Raw genomic sequence first — 17650 nt, 5'->3', positions numbered from 1 at the left:
GACGCGGGCAAGGGCAGGCGGGTCCTGCCGAGCTGTGCCGCGTCACCGTTGGGCACTGATGTACACCTGCTGTTTTCAGCTTGCCTGGACGGCGAGAGGGCCGCGGATGGGGGCGCCCGGGAGGCCAAGTTCCCCTGCCCCCTTGCCATGTGGGAGCTCGGACACTGCGATCCCAAGAAATGCACCGGGAGAAAACTCGCCCGGAAGGGGTTGCTACGAACCCTGCGCCTCCGCCAGAGATTCCCGGGCGTCGTCCTGAGTCCGCTGGCCACGGAGTACGTCTCTCCGGCTGACAGGTGGGGCCTCGGTGCCTGTTGGCAGAACCCGGCGGTGAGGGAAGTGGGGGAGCTGCAGACTGTGAGGGAGAGCACTTGGTTCCAATACCATACTGATGCTGTATTAAAGAGAGCATTTTAACCACTGATACATGTCTGAAACTCTTATGGAATAAAATTGACCTTCTTATTACGTTACACTGATGCATGAACATAAGAAACAGAGTCGTTTTATCAAATCAGCTTAATATTTTTACACAGCTAGTATCAGATGAGAAAAGCATCTGTGAAAAATCCAAGTGCACATCCTCTAGGTTAATTTCTTCAGAGCACGGCCGTGTAGCTGCTGTGTCTTTTATCATGCTATATTTAAGTTCTTCAGTAGACAACACAATGTGTTAACCCAAAAACTTTTTGCAGAAAATGAGAATTTTCTTCAAATGTGCCTGCAGAATTTTTATAAAGATATACTTATCAGAGAAAAGATTTGTCTCTAGAAGCAGAGAGAAGCTAGCAGAGAACCTAAATCAGAACTTCGGTGTAGTTGAAGGTGTGAACATTACTATTAATCACACTTCTGTCACATTTTTAAACCTAGAATTATTCACATTTCATTTTGAAACACATGGGTAAACCTTTTTTTGCCATTTGTATGTTTGGAGGAAAACCATGCTACTATTCTGTCTCATTGAGTCTCTGTTAGAGGTTATTGTAAAGCATATGGGATTTGATTAACAAAACCAGGGGATGTATGCAATTTTGTTGCCAATATAAAGCAGCAATTGGAATTCCCACTTCATCAGTATAATGGTAACAATTTTTCAAATACAGTGACATTTTTTTTCAGGCGTGTCATTGCTCAGAGTGGAATTGCAGTCATAGATTGCTCATGGGCCAAATTAGAAGAAACTCCCTTTAAGAGAATGAGGGGGAGTCATCCGCGGTTGCTGCCTTACTTGGTGGCTGCAAATCCCGTAAACTACGGTCGGCCATGCAAGCTGTCCTGTGTGGAAGCTTTTGCTGCAGCATTTTGCATTGTTGGTAGGTTCAATTGTCTGATGGGAAGTATGGTGCTAGCAATTGCTACATCCTTAATAAAACAGAAGAGGTGGTCTGCAACAAAACAAACTGTAATGTTGTCATACGGGTCATCACTTTCTTGACTTTGGCATCAGATTATCTAGCTTTCCTCCAGGTGCGTGTTACCAGCTGCACTGAGGGATCCGTGCGGTATTCATGTCAGCTACTAAATGGGACACAAACTGATAATCCTTATTTTGTCTGGATTAACGTTAGAAAAGCTGTTAAAAAAAAAAAGAAGACAGAACACAAATGCTTAGGCAAGATTGCCTTAATGAGAGGTAGCAGCTAGCTGTTAATAGGGTGAGGTCTGGGCAAGAACAAAATAAATTGCCCTCTCTTGTGATGTTTTTCAGACTCATCACAGAACTTTGATAAAAGAAATGCTCTACCATACTGCAGACAAATCTTAACTTCTGAAAATACTGGTTGTTCAATTGATCTTGTACTGAAGGGCTGTGGGAGATAGAGCTTGAATCATTCATTACCTGTACAAAATACTTTTATGTTGCACTTGCTAAAAGGCTATTAACTGCTTTTGGATTCAGTTCCATGTTTCAAGTTAAACTGAAATTTGAAAATATTTGTAGTCTTTCCAGAAGTTTTAATCCCTGAACACTGGAAGAAACACTGGCAAACAGCTTTCTATTGTATTGACATGAATGCACATACTTAACTAGAAACATGTAAGCCAAGTGAAATCTCACAGTAAAGAAGAAAACTAATAAATTATTTCCTGTTTTAGGATTCCCAGATCTAGCCACCATTCTTTTAAGGAAATTTAAATGGGGTAAGGCATTTCTTGACCTGAACAAAAATCTCTTGGACAAATATGCAGCCTGTCATTGCCAGGACGACATGCTAATCATTGAGAAGGACTTCTTAGCCTGGGTCCAAGAAAAAAAAGACGAAGAAGTAGGTAAGAGACAAACAGAGAAACACTACACGTGCCCTTTTTCTAACTAGTTTTCTTTACAGTATTTTCCTTAAATCCCATAAAAATATTAGCAAGGTGGAAGATAAGTGCTTTGCTGATATGTGTTGTTCTATCTTTATATTGTGCTAAGTGTACCTGTTAGCCCATTTTTTTCCAGTCAAGTAGGGTGAAAATGACTAAAGCAATTTAATACATAGAGTATTCACAGCTGAACCGTAAAGCAGTTACCCTTATTCAGCTAACCAAATTGGAAACTTAGGAGCAAAAAGAAAACACAATGCTTCCTTGTTTTCTATACAGATGTTAAAAGCAGAGTATGAGTAAAAAGACTAGTAACTGAGAAGGAACTATGAGAGAAATATACACATACAGTCAGACACCAAGTTAGTTACACATAAATCTAAGAAGGACCTTTAATAGACATATATATATAGTTCTCAGTCAAGATGTTTAAAATCAGATCTATAAAGAGAATTAAAATAATTTATAATAACTACAAGTAGTTTATTCACAAAGTCTTCCAGTAATTTATTGCAATCCCAGTATTTCAGGCTGTATTCACCCAAGTGCTTGGTCTCATTCAAGACAGCACAAAGAAAGGCAAATAATCAAGAACATATGAAAAGAGATTATCCTAATTAACATTTTCCTTTCATGGTGATTAAGCCCTTAAAATAGGCCAGGGGCTCATACTGCAAGAAGATGGTCAATAGCCTTCACTTGCTCTAAACTTTGATCTCTTTGCCATGATACTGAATTAAACCATCCTCCTGATGGAAGCCTAACTAGGTAGACTAAACTGAAGACAGCTCTTAAGAGGCAACATGGCTATGCCACTTAAAGCACACTTCCATCTACAATCTTATGTATTTTCTGGAACTGCAGAACCAAGACTTGTTTGACTTTTCTGACAGTTCTTCCCAGCTACTTCAGCCAAAGTAAGTCCAGCCCTACCCTTACTCAGCAAGAGCTAAATCTGGACAGCTGTAATTCACTTCTCAGTGGACATCAGCTAACTAGACAGCCATTTTAGAACTTAATTGGTGTTTTCTTACCCAGAGCCTTAGAAACCTACTTTTACAATCTGACCACCTCTAAAGAGCTACAGGACCCCTTGCAGGGGGTGAGGGAAAAGAGTGGAAAGCCTAAACTGGGCAGGCAGGATTTGGGTTATTTTGTCATCTGCCCCAGTTTCTCCTCTAACAACTATGGTAAACTTATGAGAGATGTGAACTAGCCTTTCTGTGCCTTCCCCTCCCTGCCATTAATCTATGAAAATGAAGGAAGACCATTAAGAAAATGCTTTTTTCATCTTCTTTTTCCAGATCCATTTGATGTTGACCTAGAAAAAGAATTTTCTAATCCCAACAGGCCAGTCAATTCCTCAGGGTAATGAAATTTAATTTAAATAATAGTTTTACTTACTATAAGTTATTTTGCTTTTATAATCTTGAAAAATGTTTCCAGTCTAGCACCAGCGAAAGAAGACTCTGAGGAGGACAGCGTAAGCAATTCAGATTATGCCACTGAAAGCAGCGAAAGCATTGATGAGAGCAATCCAGAAGAAATAAAAATCCCAAACAATCCCAAAGAGTTGTAACATCTTGTATAAAGAAATTTTTTTGTGACTACTTGAGTGTGTCTTGTTCACCTGTAACTTGACGCTTAGCAAACCTCAGTCTCTATGCAGGTTTGTAGGTATTTTTAGGCACGAGGTATTTTTAGGCTCTAGGTTATTAAATTTTTAGGTAAGTATGGAACATTAAATTATTTTGTAAGGACTTTGAAGCTTAGTTGTAAGTTAAAAAATAACCCAGTATTCTAATTGATGTGCCTGGAAAGTGGTTTATAACAAACTTCATTATTAAACTAATAGTGTATTAGGTAAACTTTCTTAACTTCTGGTCTATATTTCAGTAGGAGAACACGACTAAGCATTGGCCTGTTCATGGTACCTACCACATAGGGAGTCTCTTGACTTTTTGCAGGCTTGAAGCTGCCATATGTATTTCAACTACTTCATCTGTTTAGAATGAACTGAGCTAAGCCTGAACGGAAAAAATGCTTCTTGGAACTGCTTTAACGTTTCAGTATGTCTTTTCAGGAACTTTAATTGTTCATTTTAGTTATTTTGATACAGTCCTAAGCAACAACAGTGTTTTTGGCACTTCATACTCAGAACTGTACTGTGAAATCTCACATCACAGGTTCATCAGTGCTATCTCTGTGCATTTTCATCACTCAAAGTGGCACTGTACCAAGTCAGAAATAAACATTGTCTGGCCCTTAAAGCTTTGTGATAGACTCATACCAGCACTAGTATCTCAGGCCACTTTTCCCAACGCCTGCCAGTTTGTATAGTGAAAATGAGCTGTTAGCAGTTGTTTTCTATATATTTAAATAGAATACTCTTTGGAGTTTCAGGCACCCAACTGAAACCTAAACTTTAGTGATCCTTCATTAGAATTGGAGATACCAAGGACAATTTGTAGACTCACCTTCACAACTCAAAGTTCTTCACATCACAGGACTTCCTCCTCTTGTCCCTCTACTACTAGAGGGATTAAATACTAGCACTACTGGAGCTAGAGCTGGGAGTAACAGCAGCAGTTTGGGTGGTACAAATACTCAATTTCCCTTTTAAAAACAAGAAGCACAAGTAAATTAATTCTATAAGGAGACGTTCCCTTTGATTTGGTTTTTTCAATAACTTCCCCACCCATAGGAAATCTGTCCTAAATGCTTTAGCAAGGATTTCTTAGACAGTGACAAGAAAGCATTTCAACGTAACTTTTAAGAGACTGAGAATCATGTGAGCGTGTCAGCTATTCAAATTTGGGGGAATGCTTTTATATTATTAAGCTGTAGTAATCAAATGGAGACAAGCAAAACAGATCTGGAAACAGAGCTGTATAACTTAGATCTAAGTGCTGAGCTGTAGCCTTTTTTTAATAAAACCACTGAGGAAGCTAAGCTCAGATGGAACAAAGCTTTTCACTTTTTTTGGTTTTGCAGAATGATTTGACTTTAAAATAGAATTTAAAAAGCAGTGAAAGTTTAATAGAGGGCTTATGAGCTTGACATACACAAAACTTACATAATTTAACAGATTTCCTTTACAGAAGGAAACTGTAATTGCATAGAGCACATCCTTTCCCTAGAAGCTATATGCATTAATATATGGAAAGAGGCACAAAATTATTTCTAGCAATAATAAACAAGCGCCATTTGAAAATCCTCAGCATTCCTTGGACAACTTCTATTATTGTTCATATCAGTCTAAAGCTCACATTTTTTATATTAACCTGGTCACACCAGTATGCTGATCCCATTATGCACAGGAGGCAACTGATCTCTGCTTGAGGAACTGATCAGAGTTGACTTGCTGCCGTTACCACACATGGTCCAAGGACGGGCCACATACCTGCTCCAGGTCAGGGACCAGCAAAACAAATGAAGGCAACCTCTAAACTAAAGGCAAACACAGCATCACAGGCCTTAAAAACAACTTGCACTGAATAGTGTTCAGAGCCGTTTAAATGGCCGTCTTTTAATAATTTTAATGAAGATAAATGAAACAAAGCCCTTTATATAAACAGTTTATTTACTCTAAACAGCAACACAGACAGAATGCCATATAAACACAAAGAAAGTGATGCAGAATAAGGATGCTGGCTAACTTTGGATCTCAGAGGCTCTTAAGCAATAACAACCTAGTTTCTGAAAGATAGAAAAAACAAATTCAGGGAGGGAAGGGGGTGGAGGGCATGATTTTTTCTTCATACAGCCAGCTAGAGGCTAAATATAGTTCTAACATTTTAAAGCATGCCTGCATCAGATAGCAAAGTAACTAGAGATACTAGTGAATTTATAGAAGTATAAAAGTTTATAATTTTACAGCAGTTGAAATACTGACATCAATATTAAAATAAAAGCAAGTTTTACATAACAATCAAAAATACAAAAGACTGAAGGAAGAGACCCTGTATGAAAAAACTGGGGGCAATTCAGCAAATTTAGAACTGTATACAACTGGCGAATATGGAAAATGGCACACATACAACCCCCTCCCCTTATGTGGATATTAATTGTACATAGCAACATTACATTTTGCAAAAGTTTTGTAAACAAGTTCTTGCCAAACCAATCCCTTCCTTTTTAAGATGCTGCATGACAAATGCTTATGATGGTGCAAACTTCTTGGCTTGTGCTCGAACCCTCTTTTCATATTCCACTCTGTTTTGGCTGAAAAGAGAAAGGGTAATTATAGCTGGAAAAATCAGAGGCTGTATTACAGGGTTAGTTTTATAATGAAGAGAAACAGAAATCATTGCTGAAGGCAAACCTTTTTGATAGCAATTCACGGAACACTACAACAAATTAAAGACTTTTCTGGACAAGTATGGTACTGTTCAACTAGTTACTTCCATCACCTGTTGTCAAATGATTGCACTGACTTTGTACTGTACCCGTCTGTTCAAACGGGTTTGCACCTGCTCTTCTCAAGACCAACTGTACCTCATGTGCAAACATTCCCTCGTTCATCCGAATTTTTCTACTCCCCACTCACATTAAGACCTGAGGTCATTAATAACAAATTCCATACCCTAACAGTACAAAGTGAGGAGAGCAGTTCACTAATAGCTGGTGGATTTCATATGGTTTTAAATTACCATCTTTACTGCTTTGGAGAGAGAATGGAAACACTCCTAAGGAACAGGAGAATGACAATGGTGTGGTCATTTCAGCCCTTATCTCTACAGACCCTGACTCTCACAGATTTAGGTTTATCCTAATCTTCAGTTGGGGAAAAAAAGCTAGTTCAACACAGCTATGTGTAGCATAGTTGCTACTGACGAGGGAGCTATGTCCAGTCACTAAGCCTCTGACTCAAGATGTGAAAGGGCAAGTTCTTTGTCATCTGTTCTTGTGCCAATGAAGGATAGTAGTACCATAGTAAAGCATTCATTTACATTCAGTTGTCCATTCTGTATTAGCCGTCAGAAGTGCGAGTTCAGCTGAACAAAAATTTGTAACCATTACTCTTCTGCCAGAGATAGTTTAGAGCGCTTAGATTTTGCAAACAGCTTTGCAGTAAATTTAACTTACTTTCAGCTACGAAGGCTTGCTGCAGTGAAAGAAAAAAAGGCAGCAAATTATATCCTCAGAACTTGACAGATTGGGGGGAAGAAATGAAACCAATTGTGGTCACATGCAATGAACAATTGCTAGCAAAGAGACTGAAGACAGTCTCTTCTCATGAAGAGAGTTACAAACTTTATTCGACATTTTTTCCTCTAAGTTATATTGCATTGCCACATGAGAACATAGCCTCGCTGTTAAGTCTGGCACCCACAGAATCCACACAGAAGAATGCCTTCCATAGGAGATCCTGAATGCCTACAGCAAAGAGTAGGAAGTAGGCTAGCACCTTAGGAGTGCTAAAGTTACTGAACGACAGTACCAAAGGAATCCTGAGAATATGTATTCTTATTCTGAATGTTTATTCTTGAAAGTTTAACAACTTGATTAAAAGACCTCTATGTACAATGGTGCATCTTCTGCAGTATTAGTCAACTATGCCAACATTACAGATGCGTGCACAATCCTGCTCTGTTTAACTTCTACCAGATATTCACTAAGTAGCGAGAGACACTCTCAGACTGCAGAATAATAGTAACCCATCTGAAATACTCTGCATGTCCAAGAGACATGAAAAGCATAAATGGGAGACTATACATACTTGAAGTAACAAAAATCTTGTAATATTTTAAGCTAAACAGGTATTTTTTTCCCCTGGAAGCACTTTAAACAGAAACAAGACGAGCCAAGACTGGTTTTGTATATACATGCACGTGGGAGGTGATTAAAAAGAATAAAACACAGACTAGCTATACATGTATAGAAGTATATTATTGAGGCCATCTTCATCATTCCTGGCTCCTGCAACTGTGGCCACTTAACTGTCTTCCATATGCACTCAACTCCATCAAGCCTTCAGTAAGTACTTTAAAATTAAAGTAACACTGAGTGAAGCCATTAATTCAATGCAAAACCCAATACCCATCCCTATGTTTCCTTTCCACTAGGACCCTAAAAAAAACGTATTTAACATAGCTTGCAAGTACAGTCACATAAAATGTTATTTTTCAAACTTGGCACTCTCCTGGAGGCCTCTTCTGTCCAGAATTGTAATTCCACAATTCCACCTTGGATATTATTTCAGTAGCAACCAGTGCCAAAAGCATTTGTTTAAAATGTTTTGCTTCCCTAAAGATTATAGAACAGATATCCACTTTTAATGGTGGAAAAACTTTTAAGACTAAGCCTGAAAAAAAAAAAACCAAAAACAACAAACTAACAAAGAAACCCAAAAAGTCTCTAGCTCACAAATTATCTCCTTTCCTAATCAATGCAAACTTCGTTCTGCTAAAGCTACAGGCATTTTGTACTTTTCAACCTACTGTTCTGGAAAATATAGTTTTCCCAAGATGCCATGTTTCCTACAGTGACCACAGCTCTCCTTTGTCCTTCAGGCACAAGTTCTTACAGGTATGCACCATTGGGCAGAAGTAAGTTACTCCTGTACTGACAAATGTGAATTGTTACCTAATTCAGTCTCCTCTTCTCCTGGTCTCGTGATACCATTACACCACATTGTTACTATTTGGCCTTTAAGGGAACAGATTCTGTGTTAGTCTAGAAGCAGGATGAAAATCTTGATATAAGGAGCCTTCACATCTTATTGCGGCTGCTTTGCTATTAAAAGTTCCACTAGCCTAACAGCCATGCAGCTACCATTTTGTTCAAGTTTAGCACAATCTAGACATCTCCACAGAATACAGTAATGAAGGTAAGAAAATTCCCCATGTCATTTGTGAAAACATTTGCATGTTATACTACAAGTAACAGACACCTGTAAGCAATATGACAACTTTCAGGCTCATATGCAAAGACACTTACCAGTAAATTGTGTAAGCCTCTGCTTGAGCTGGGTCTTGAATATTTGGTTCATTTAGAAGTTCTTGTATGCCTAACAAGATCTATGGAAAAAAGAATAAAAGTAACAGGCATATATTATGGGTATTACTAATAGAGATTCAGTGAAAAACACTTAGAAACCAATTTAGGTACACACAGTGAAGATCTTATACTTGCATCAGATAAGCAAGCAAAGCAAAAGTATTAAGAATATGTCCAAGTACAACTAATGACCTGTTTAATTGTGATTGCTGGCCGCCAGTCCTTATCCTCCTCTAAGATGGAGAGACACACGGTGCCTGAAGGATACACGTTTGGGTGGAATAACGGTGGTTCAAATTTACCTGATAAAGAAGAGGAAATTACTTGCATACAGTGCTAAGAGGAAGATCAGAGAGTTGGGTTAGATCAGTTGAGGGAAAACAAAACCCCAAAATCCCCAAACCAACACTGGCAAAAGAGCCCCAGATAAAACCCCACCAGTTTCTGGAGCTATTAATACCAGTTTTCTTCTTGGCTCAGCCCGCACCTAAAACAGAAACTCCATCACATCTGTGATATCAATCCAGGCAATCCAACATTGTCTCTTTGACTGGTAATCTTTTGGTTTAGGAATGGAAACAGACAAAGTAATTCATAGTAGCTTTGTGATAAAGACCTTTTAAAAACAATTCTGTCTTTTCAGCTTTACATACTACTACATAACGGAAAGATACTACCCTTCACTCATCTTTTCTCTCCTCACTTTAAAATAATGAAAGTTTCATACAAAGAAGACTTAAGTTCTCAGCATTTTTTTCAGTTTCATATTTTCCTATGTATAATCAAGATGCACTGAACAAAAGGAACCAAGTTAAATTACAAGACTAACTGAAGGCTTGTGTAGCTTTCCTTCTGCCGCTCAATCTATATTCTGGCATTGCTTTTCATCTTTACAGGACTTAAATGCAACAGCTAGCATCTTCAGTAAAGTAATGAACACTCCCTTTGCAATACATGAAACATCTACATATTAGTGCAGTTTTCTCATCCATCTGACATTGCAAATATTCACAAGACATAACAGTCTTGCTGCCCTATGAAGTTCAGTGGTACTTCAGAAGCTGCACTGGTAGGGAGTTTTATCAGTCACATATACATCTTATAATAAAGCATGACAATTCCTTTAACACTGTCGGGATGTGAAAACTGGTATTTTTCAAGAAAATAATGTGAAATGTTTTCAGTTACCAGAGATGTTTGCCCCTGAGTTACATGTATTTAGGTGGTATCAAACAAAAGGAGTAGCCAGGAGCTGACAGAGCTCAAATATGTTAATGTGATGACAGATGAATTGCTGTCAAAAGAGCAATTTGTAACCACTGCCACTGGTTTGAGAAGGTAGCCAATTCAAGAACCAAGAAACCATGCAATGGAATAGATGTTTTCAAGTTTCTATAATAGGCGAAATTTGAGATTATATAAGTAAAATTCAGTTCAAAAACTTAAGGAGACTAGGTATCTGAAGATCTACTAAGTTATACACGGTAGCAGAAAAAGAACAGATTCATATTTTAGAGCAAGTTGATTAAAAGGTTCAAGTTATAGAGCCCTTTTTTCCAAGTTCCTGTCTTCTGAGTTCTCAGCTTAGAAGACCAACTTATCAGTAAGAACATAGGGATTTAGTCGAAGCTTGCCCACATATTAGTTTCTAAGGACAGCTGATAATGTAGTGAGCATTTCAAGTGATGCTTTTGCCAAACTTTGAGGGAACCAATCTCCCTCCCCTCCCAATTCAGATATATCAAGCACTTAGCTGATTTCAACACAACTTTCTGTGATGAAATGCAAGTGGGTGGGGAAAAAAGAAAAGGCAATGTATTTTAAAAAAAAAAAAAAACAAAATCAAACAAAACTGTAGGAAAGTAATAACAATTTGTAAGAATCTCATGGATTAATTCAACACTGTTCTAATAAACCTGTGATTTTTAATTACCTATGGTAATTTTACTTACATTTTGGGGGTGAAGAAGGGTAGTCATCCTTGAAAAGCATCCGTAGTTTAAATAAGCCTCCTTCCCATGGTGTCTATCAAGAGTTAATGTAGAAATTTGGTTACAGAAAGGAAAAGTCAAAATTGTGGAAAAAAGCTTACCAAGAATACAGCTTCTCAGGCAAAGCACAAGACATTCTTCTGCTACACGGCAGAAAATAGCTGTCCTGCGCTGTAGCACACTGTCTAGACTACGGTAAGCTATTCTACCTATAGAAGAAGCTGAAGTGGAAAGGAAGGGGTTTCTTTCTTCAGCTACTAAGTGATGCCAACTCATCAACAGTCAGGGTCATCACCAGTAATTCCAGATAAAAGTAAAATTTTCACACTACGTAAGAACAGGATACTGCTGAAGTTTTACACTATACATGTACAACGAGGAAGGGCCTGTTGTACCCCCACTAAAGTCTGAGAAGATAGGAGAAGGATACATCCCTTAAGCATGGGAATGTAAATGGCTTCTCTCGTGCCTTATGAGAATGTGGTTAATAAAACCATAAATGAACTAAAAATGCAGACAGAACTGTACTACTGCTACAGTTAATGAGATTCACTAGTCTAAACTAACCGTGTCTGCGTTTGGTAGAATCTAGTCTCACAGATTCCATCTTTCTGTATTACAAGAAATTTTAAGAGGCTCTTTATCCCTACCCAGTACTGGGAAGGACACTAACAGGAGCAGTTTCCATGACAGAGAGCAAACCAAATAAGACAGCACTATTCAAAGGTGTCATACAAACAAGAAAAAAAACATCTAGCAATAGAGAAAAAGACTGTCTCAAATATACAAAACACATGAAAAGAAAAGCCCATCTTCTGACAAACTGAGTTCTGCTAAGAAGTGTACAAATGTAGAGAAGATTCTTACAGCTATAAAATTTATTTCTCTGCTCCTTCTCTGTAACTTCCCCTTGCTATGGAAACACTGCAATGAAAGTAAATGTTGGGTTGATTTTTTTAAAACAACTGGAGTAAAGATGGTCTCACATCTTAAAAGCAAAACTGATCAAATCTTATTCTCACAGACAGACATGCTTGAAGACCACCTTAGAAGGAAATTCTTTATTATTTCCTATCTGAACTATGTGATTTTTAGCTAAATGAAAACCAAAACATCCAAAAAACCTACATGAAAAGAGAAAAATCACTTCATTGTCATTGGTATTCATTACGCAAAGTCTCAAGCTAGAAAAGGAAGAAAAACATGCTAGGAATTAATAAGATAACACACTTCCAGAAGTGAATGAGTTTTACTTTATTTGCTGTAGTGTATTTAAAGAATTCGTTCTAAATTGCTGTAGCCAGTTGTCAACAACTAGAAAAATCCATTCTCCATACCTTCTCAGAGCAGTTCCTTTTTAGAAAATACGAGCTTTTTGATGAATAAGATTTTTGTTTGCTTTCAGTCACACAGGAAGACCACCAGCTTTTAATAATTTACACAGAAGAACAGAACAGTTGGCAAAGTTTTTATCATTTTTCTGATACAGCAACATGCCTTATGGGTCAAAGATAGCAGACACTCAGAAGCCCTACTAAAGCTAACAATATGACAGCAGTACCATCGAGACCATATTGCATTATGGGACTAGTTGCAGATGTTTTTTGAGTCAAATTTTAGGTAGGTAACAAGTGATTTGCTGTCAAATAAGTGAACGGAGTATCCCACCCAGGACTAACTTCAATATTTAATCTGGCTGACGAGAAAGCATTCTGGTATTTTCAGCTACTCATCTCAGGGAAAGCAGCGGCAGTATAGGATGCCTCCAAACACAAAGGGAATAGAGAGCAACTGCTTGGTCTGATAGAGATGAGTAAGTCATGCTGCTTCTTGCTAAATGTAATTTTTTTATTAGCAGGAATCACATCAGCCTAACTGATCTTTTCCGGGTGTGACACATGTTCTGGTACACATGAAGCAAGCTTTAAGGCCTTGTTCACTCTATTTTGTGGTTTACAAAACTTCAAAGCAATACCATGAAGATTTTGTATGGCATATAAATTTTACCTAAGTATTTAGAAGTGACATTTCCATAAGGTACATAAACTGTTATGGGGAATAATCTTGTTCAGGCAGAAGATAAGGGGATGAGTTTTTCCTTAGACTCAGTTAGAATATTTGTTTGTGCTTTTTTAAGAACTAACTAATGCTGTGCCCAGAGCATTACTACCAAAACTAAGTTGTAACTCTAACAGCAATATTATGTCCAGCATTCAACTAGGGCAGCATCACAGACCCTGCAGATCTTGCCTACACACAGACTCTTCTGAGAATCTAAGAAACAAGATCATAAGGGTATTTAGGCAAATTGGCAAAAGGCAGTAGAAAAGGCAAGGCAAAAAAGTCCCACACTGAAGACCCGAAAGAAAGAATTAAAACCCCCGGATAATTAATAGTAGTATTTCAGAAGAAGCAAGAAGAAGCAGAAGACAACCTCCAGTTTCAGTACAAGACTCTTAAACACTCCTCTGAAAACCTGTACTCTTCAGGCGCTAAGTGCCAAGAGTTGAACAGGCTTACACTATACTTTGTCCAATATTCATAGTCCACAGCACTTTTAATTCTAAAGTAGCAGCAGGACAGAAACTTCATTATTAAACTATACATAAGGTAAATTCTCAATTGTCAATGTAATGCATAGGCAACTTACATTACTTTTCACCATAAATGAGAAATGAGGAGAACAGTAAGTCTTACCCCTTTCTTTCCTGGAATAGCACACTCCCAGTTCATTAGATTCATCGTGCCATCTGGATTTTTTGTAGGTACTGCTACAAATCCCTGAATCAAGGCAATAAGACATATGGAGAGGATTTTACAAGATGTACTTAAAATACTTTGTGACATATTTTATCTTTACACAAAGTTACTTCTTTTTGCACTACTAATCCTATCAGGGTAATGACAAAAATCATCACCAGAACACTGAAACAATTGCAGAGTCAGATATTTAGTAGCTTTCATACTTACAAATGGATGATCTTTTCTCCAGGCTTTTCTCTCCTGTGCAAGTCTGCTAAGAGCTATGCCAGACATATTCAGAGTCCCTCTACAACAAAAGTAATTGCTATTAGCATATACTTTTACTTATAGCATAAACAATGTATTATGTTTCTAAGCCCTGCTCACTCAAGAGTAATTTTGACCTCTCATTTTTACTTCAATAACCTAGACACATGTTTCTGCACAACCAGCAGAATTTATCATCAGGAATAACATCAAGTTTCCCCATGCCATCAAGTTCTAAGTAACTGGACTTGACCTACAAAATTCCATCCTTACCTTACTGCTTTATATTTGAACCCCATCTTAGAATAAACTTTGACAGTAGCTTGACAACAGAAACACTATTAATAATGGAAAAAGCGCTCAGACTTCCTATTTGTGCAACTGACACACACTCTGTTTATCTCCTTCCTACACCACATGAGGCATGGCAAATGTCTTCTGTAGGCAATTATCTGCATTACTCCCATTTCTGGCAAATGGGAATAAGAAATATTACTTTTTGGGTAAATTCCCACTGAAAGCCAGTATTCCCCAGAAAAGCAACAGGGATATAGAATTTAACAAAGTCATCTCAGTTTTGCAGTGATGCAGCTATAAAATTTCTAGACAACAGCAGGAACAGGCAGCAACACAGAGCTCAGCTAAGGAAGAGCCAGCAGCTCATTCCACAAGACAGATTTTAAATTCCAGTATAAACTGAAGAATATTTCTGCACCTTCCCTTAGTAGTAGCCAAGCATGGTGACCACAACTACAGAAAAAATATGCAGAGCACAGGTCATTCACTACTGCATGACACAGAACAACAGTTCTAAACAGGATGATCGCACTAATGGTGCTTTCAAATTCAGGGGACGATACTCCATTCACCATAACAGTACTCAAAGTGAGTTTATTTTTCATTGTCAAACTGTATCTAAACTCAGGGTTTCACTAGCCACATGTTCAAATTCCAGTGAAGGTTTTTAATCCTTCTTATAACTGCACTTCCACACATTTTAAATAAGAGATGATAATTGGCAATGGGAGAAGTCAGGCCGTTTTGTTCTTAACTCCACATGTACCTCGTAAACCTTTCTGACAGCAGAAGAGTAGAATGCTTCCACTTAGCAAGTTCACAGAGTGACTGAAAGTGCTGTTTCAACTCTATTAAAACAAACCCTTATACACTGGTTAAGAATTATGCAGAATTTCACAACCTCTCAATATGTTGGTTACCTATAAGAAGTAATGCAGTCTACTACTATTACAAGCATATGAACTGTAGATCTTTAAAAACACTAGACTAAACAATGTATGCAGTTCCTAGGACAGTATGTATTTTAAATCTGTTCTTCAACCTTTTAAGCCTGTTTCGCCTAGATGGCCATATTCCCTAATTCACTTTCAAAGTAGCAACCAAATTAATGTCAGATAAAGCTTTTTAAAAGGGACAATGCACACTCAGTGGACATGCACACACACAAAAATAGTCCTACACTCAGTCCAGTTTTCCTCTAGTACTCCCAACACATACACCTCTATCTTAATTATGGCAGAAGACTTGCAGGACTTAGTGAATGTGTACACATGACTTCAGATTTTAATCTGTTCACAAGCAAGAAATGCAGAGCCATTGAAAAAAAACATACCAGCAAAACTGAAAAAAAAAACCCCACCAAAAACCAAAGGCAACAAAAAATCGCTTCCTTAACCAAATTATACAGGCAGCAAGTTTTAGTATGTTGTGAGCAAGTTCTACTATGTTTTAAGAGATGTAAATGAACGGCATATACCGCAGAATTTCAGCTGTGCTTTTGGTACCTGGTAGTCCACTGTACTAATACTAACCTTCCCATCATAGGCTGAGAAAACCGTATTTGCTTATAAACCATCCAAATATTCTTACATAGTTCACCAAACTCAACTACCTTTTCTGCCAGAAGGTTGGCATTACAGGATGCTTTCTAACACATTTATTCCATTTCCTGTGGCTAACAACCAATTATTTACAACCACAAGGGAAACGCCAGATTCTCATCAGGTAAATAAACAGTGGATCTTCTGCACAACATCAGTAACTTTTCAAGTAATTGAAAAAAAAATCCCGAGTTTTCAGACCATGCATCCTACTTACTTTTGTTACACACTATACTGTGCCCTAATACAATAAACATTTTTCTAATGCTCTACAAATAGGTTTCCAAATCTTGAGGCATTTGACTTAGTTAAGCACTGAAAAATTTCAGTGCATGTGACAGACGACAGGCTTCACATCTCTGGTTTCCAGACTTCAGTTACATCGAAGAGAACAGACAAGCATCTAGAACCTCATCAGTCTATTAGAAAATATTAAACAAGAAGACTGAAATCCCATTTCACAAACTAAGATCCCATTAGTTAAGCACCCCCTCAAAAGCAATCTGCTAACAAACGGTCAATATGGATTCTCTATATCCCAATCTATTAATGTACTACATTACCAGAAAGAATTCTGCACCAGAGGAAGTTTATTCAATCCTATTTTTGCACATGCCACAAAAGTCGAAGAGACCAGTCTTCACGTTTTGAGTTTAATCCCCCATGTTCCCTCCTGCCATTAAGAGGTAGTAATGTCCCTTTTACTGCCATCAACTCAAAGTTAACAGAAACTTCCAAATTTACTCAGTAGCTTGCCTTTGCTGCTGTTACTGCCTACTTTAGAAAAAGAACAAAATAAAACCATCACGCTCATCATAGATGCAAACTTTTGTGCCTCATTACAGAATATCTTACCCATTTACACTTTCTGATGGGGTGGAGCAACCTACTTTCACATACAAAATGCTCGTCTTGCAAAGAATCTTTCCCGTGCCACAAACAACTCCCTAAACACATCAACAATATGCTCTTTGAGGTTCAAGAACTTTCAGTATGACTTACTGATTCCAAGCAGCAAGAAAAAAGATCCCAAAACGTTAAGATTGCTAGCCTCACATTTTTACTTTGCAGGTTAAATACTAACATAGAAAGACACTATTATCGAAGTAGTTTGCCCCGAACTATACAAACTTTATTTTTCAGAAGGGTGGAGAAAGCCACGGTCTGAGCTTTAATCAAAGCACGCTAACTCTGGACTAGTATAGAAAGCCTCCTCTGCTTGCGGCAAGAGAAAGGTATAAGAGGCCGAGCGGCGATCGGAGTCGCACATAAAACAACAGAAGATGCCGCACGGCGATGGACTCTGTGTTCGACGGCCAAGTAACCGGACAGGGCCGAGCACCGCCCGCCACCGCAGAGGGCCGCTGGTCCCGTCAGCCCCGAGAGGGGCCGGGGCAGCGCCCAAGGCCTGCACGGGGCACCGCGGGTCCGCCCGAC

At 38.3% G+C, this 17650-nt stretch overlaps 2 protein-coding genes across 2 annotated transcripts; one reads left to right on the top strand and one right to left on the bottom strand.

The window, feature by feature from the left end:
• Positions 1-75: 75 nt before the first annotated feature.
• On the top strand, positions 76-4583 carry TSR3 (TSR3 ribosome maturation factor). The gene is made up of 5 exons (XM_005426039.3): positions 76-296; positions 1123-1316; positions 2101-2274; positions 3618-3681; positions 3760-4583. Exons 1-5 carry the CDS (start codon positions 148-150, stop codon positions 3890-3892), a joined length of 714 nt encoding a protein of 237 aa, XP_005426096.2. The 5' UTR covers positions 76-147; the 3' UTR covers positions 3893-4583.
• Positions 4584-5875: 1292 nt separating this feature from the next.
• Positions 5876-14382, bottom strand: UBE2I (ubiquitin conjugating enzyme E2 I). The gene is made up of 6 exons (XM_005425973.2): positions 14277-14382; positions 14004-14087; positions 11268-11340; positions 9508-9617; positions 9256-9335; positions 5876-6537 (listed from the first exon to the last, which is right to left on the bottom strand). Exons 1-6 carry the CDS (start codon positions 14340-14342, stop codon positions 6474-6476), a joined length of 477 nt encoding a protein of 158 aa, XP_005426030.1. The 5' UTR covers positions 14343-14382; the 3' UTR covers positions 5876-6473.
• Positions 14383-17650: the final 3268 nt, after the last annotated feature.

Source organism: Geospiza fortis, unplaced genomic scaffold, assembly GCF_000277835.1.
Source record: "Geospiza fortis unplaced genomic scaffold, GeoFor_1.0 scaffold213, whole genome shotgun sequence".
Classification (NCBI taxonomy): domain Eukaryota; kingdom Metazoa; phylum Chordata; class Aves; order Passeriformes; family Thraupidae; genus Geospiza; species Geospiza fortis.
The sequence above is the reverse complement of the archived record's forward strand: the minus strand, read 5'-3'. Positions and strand labels throughout refer to the sequence as shown.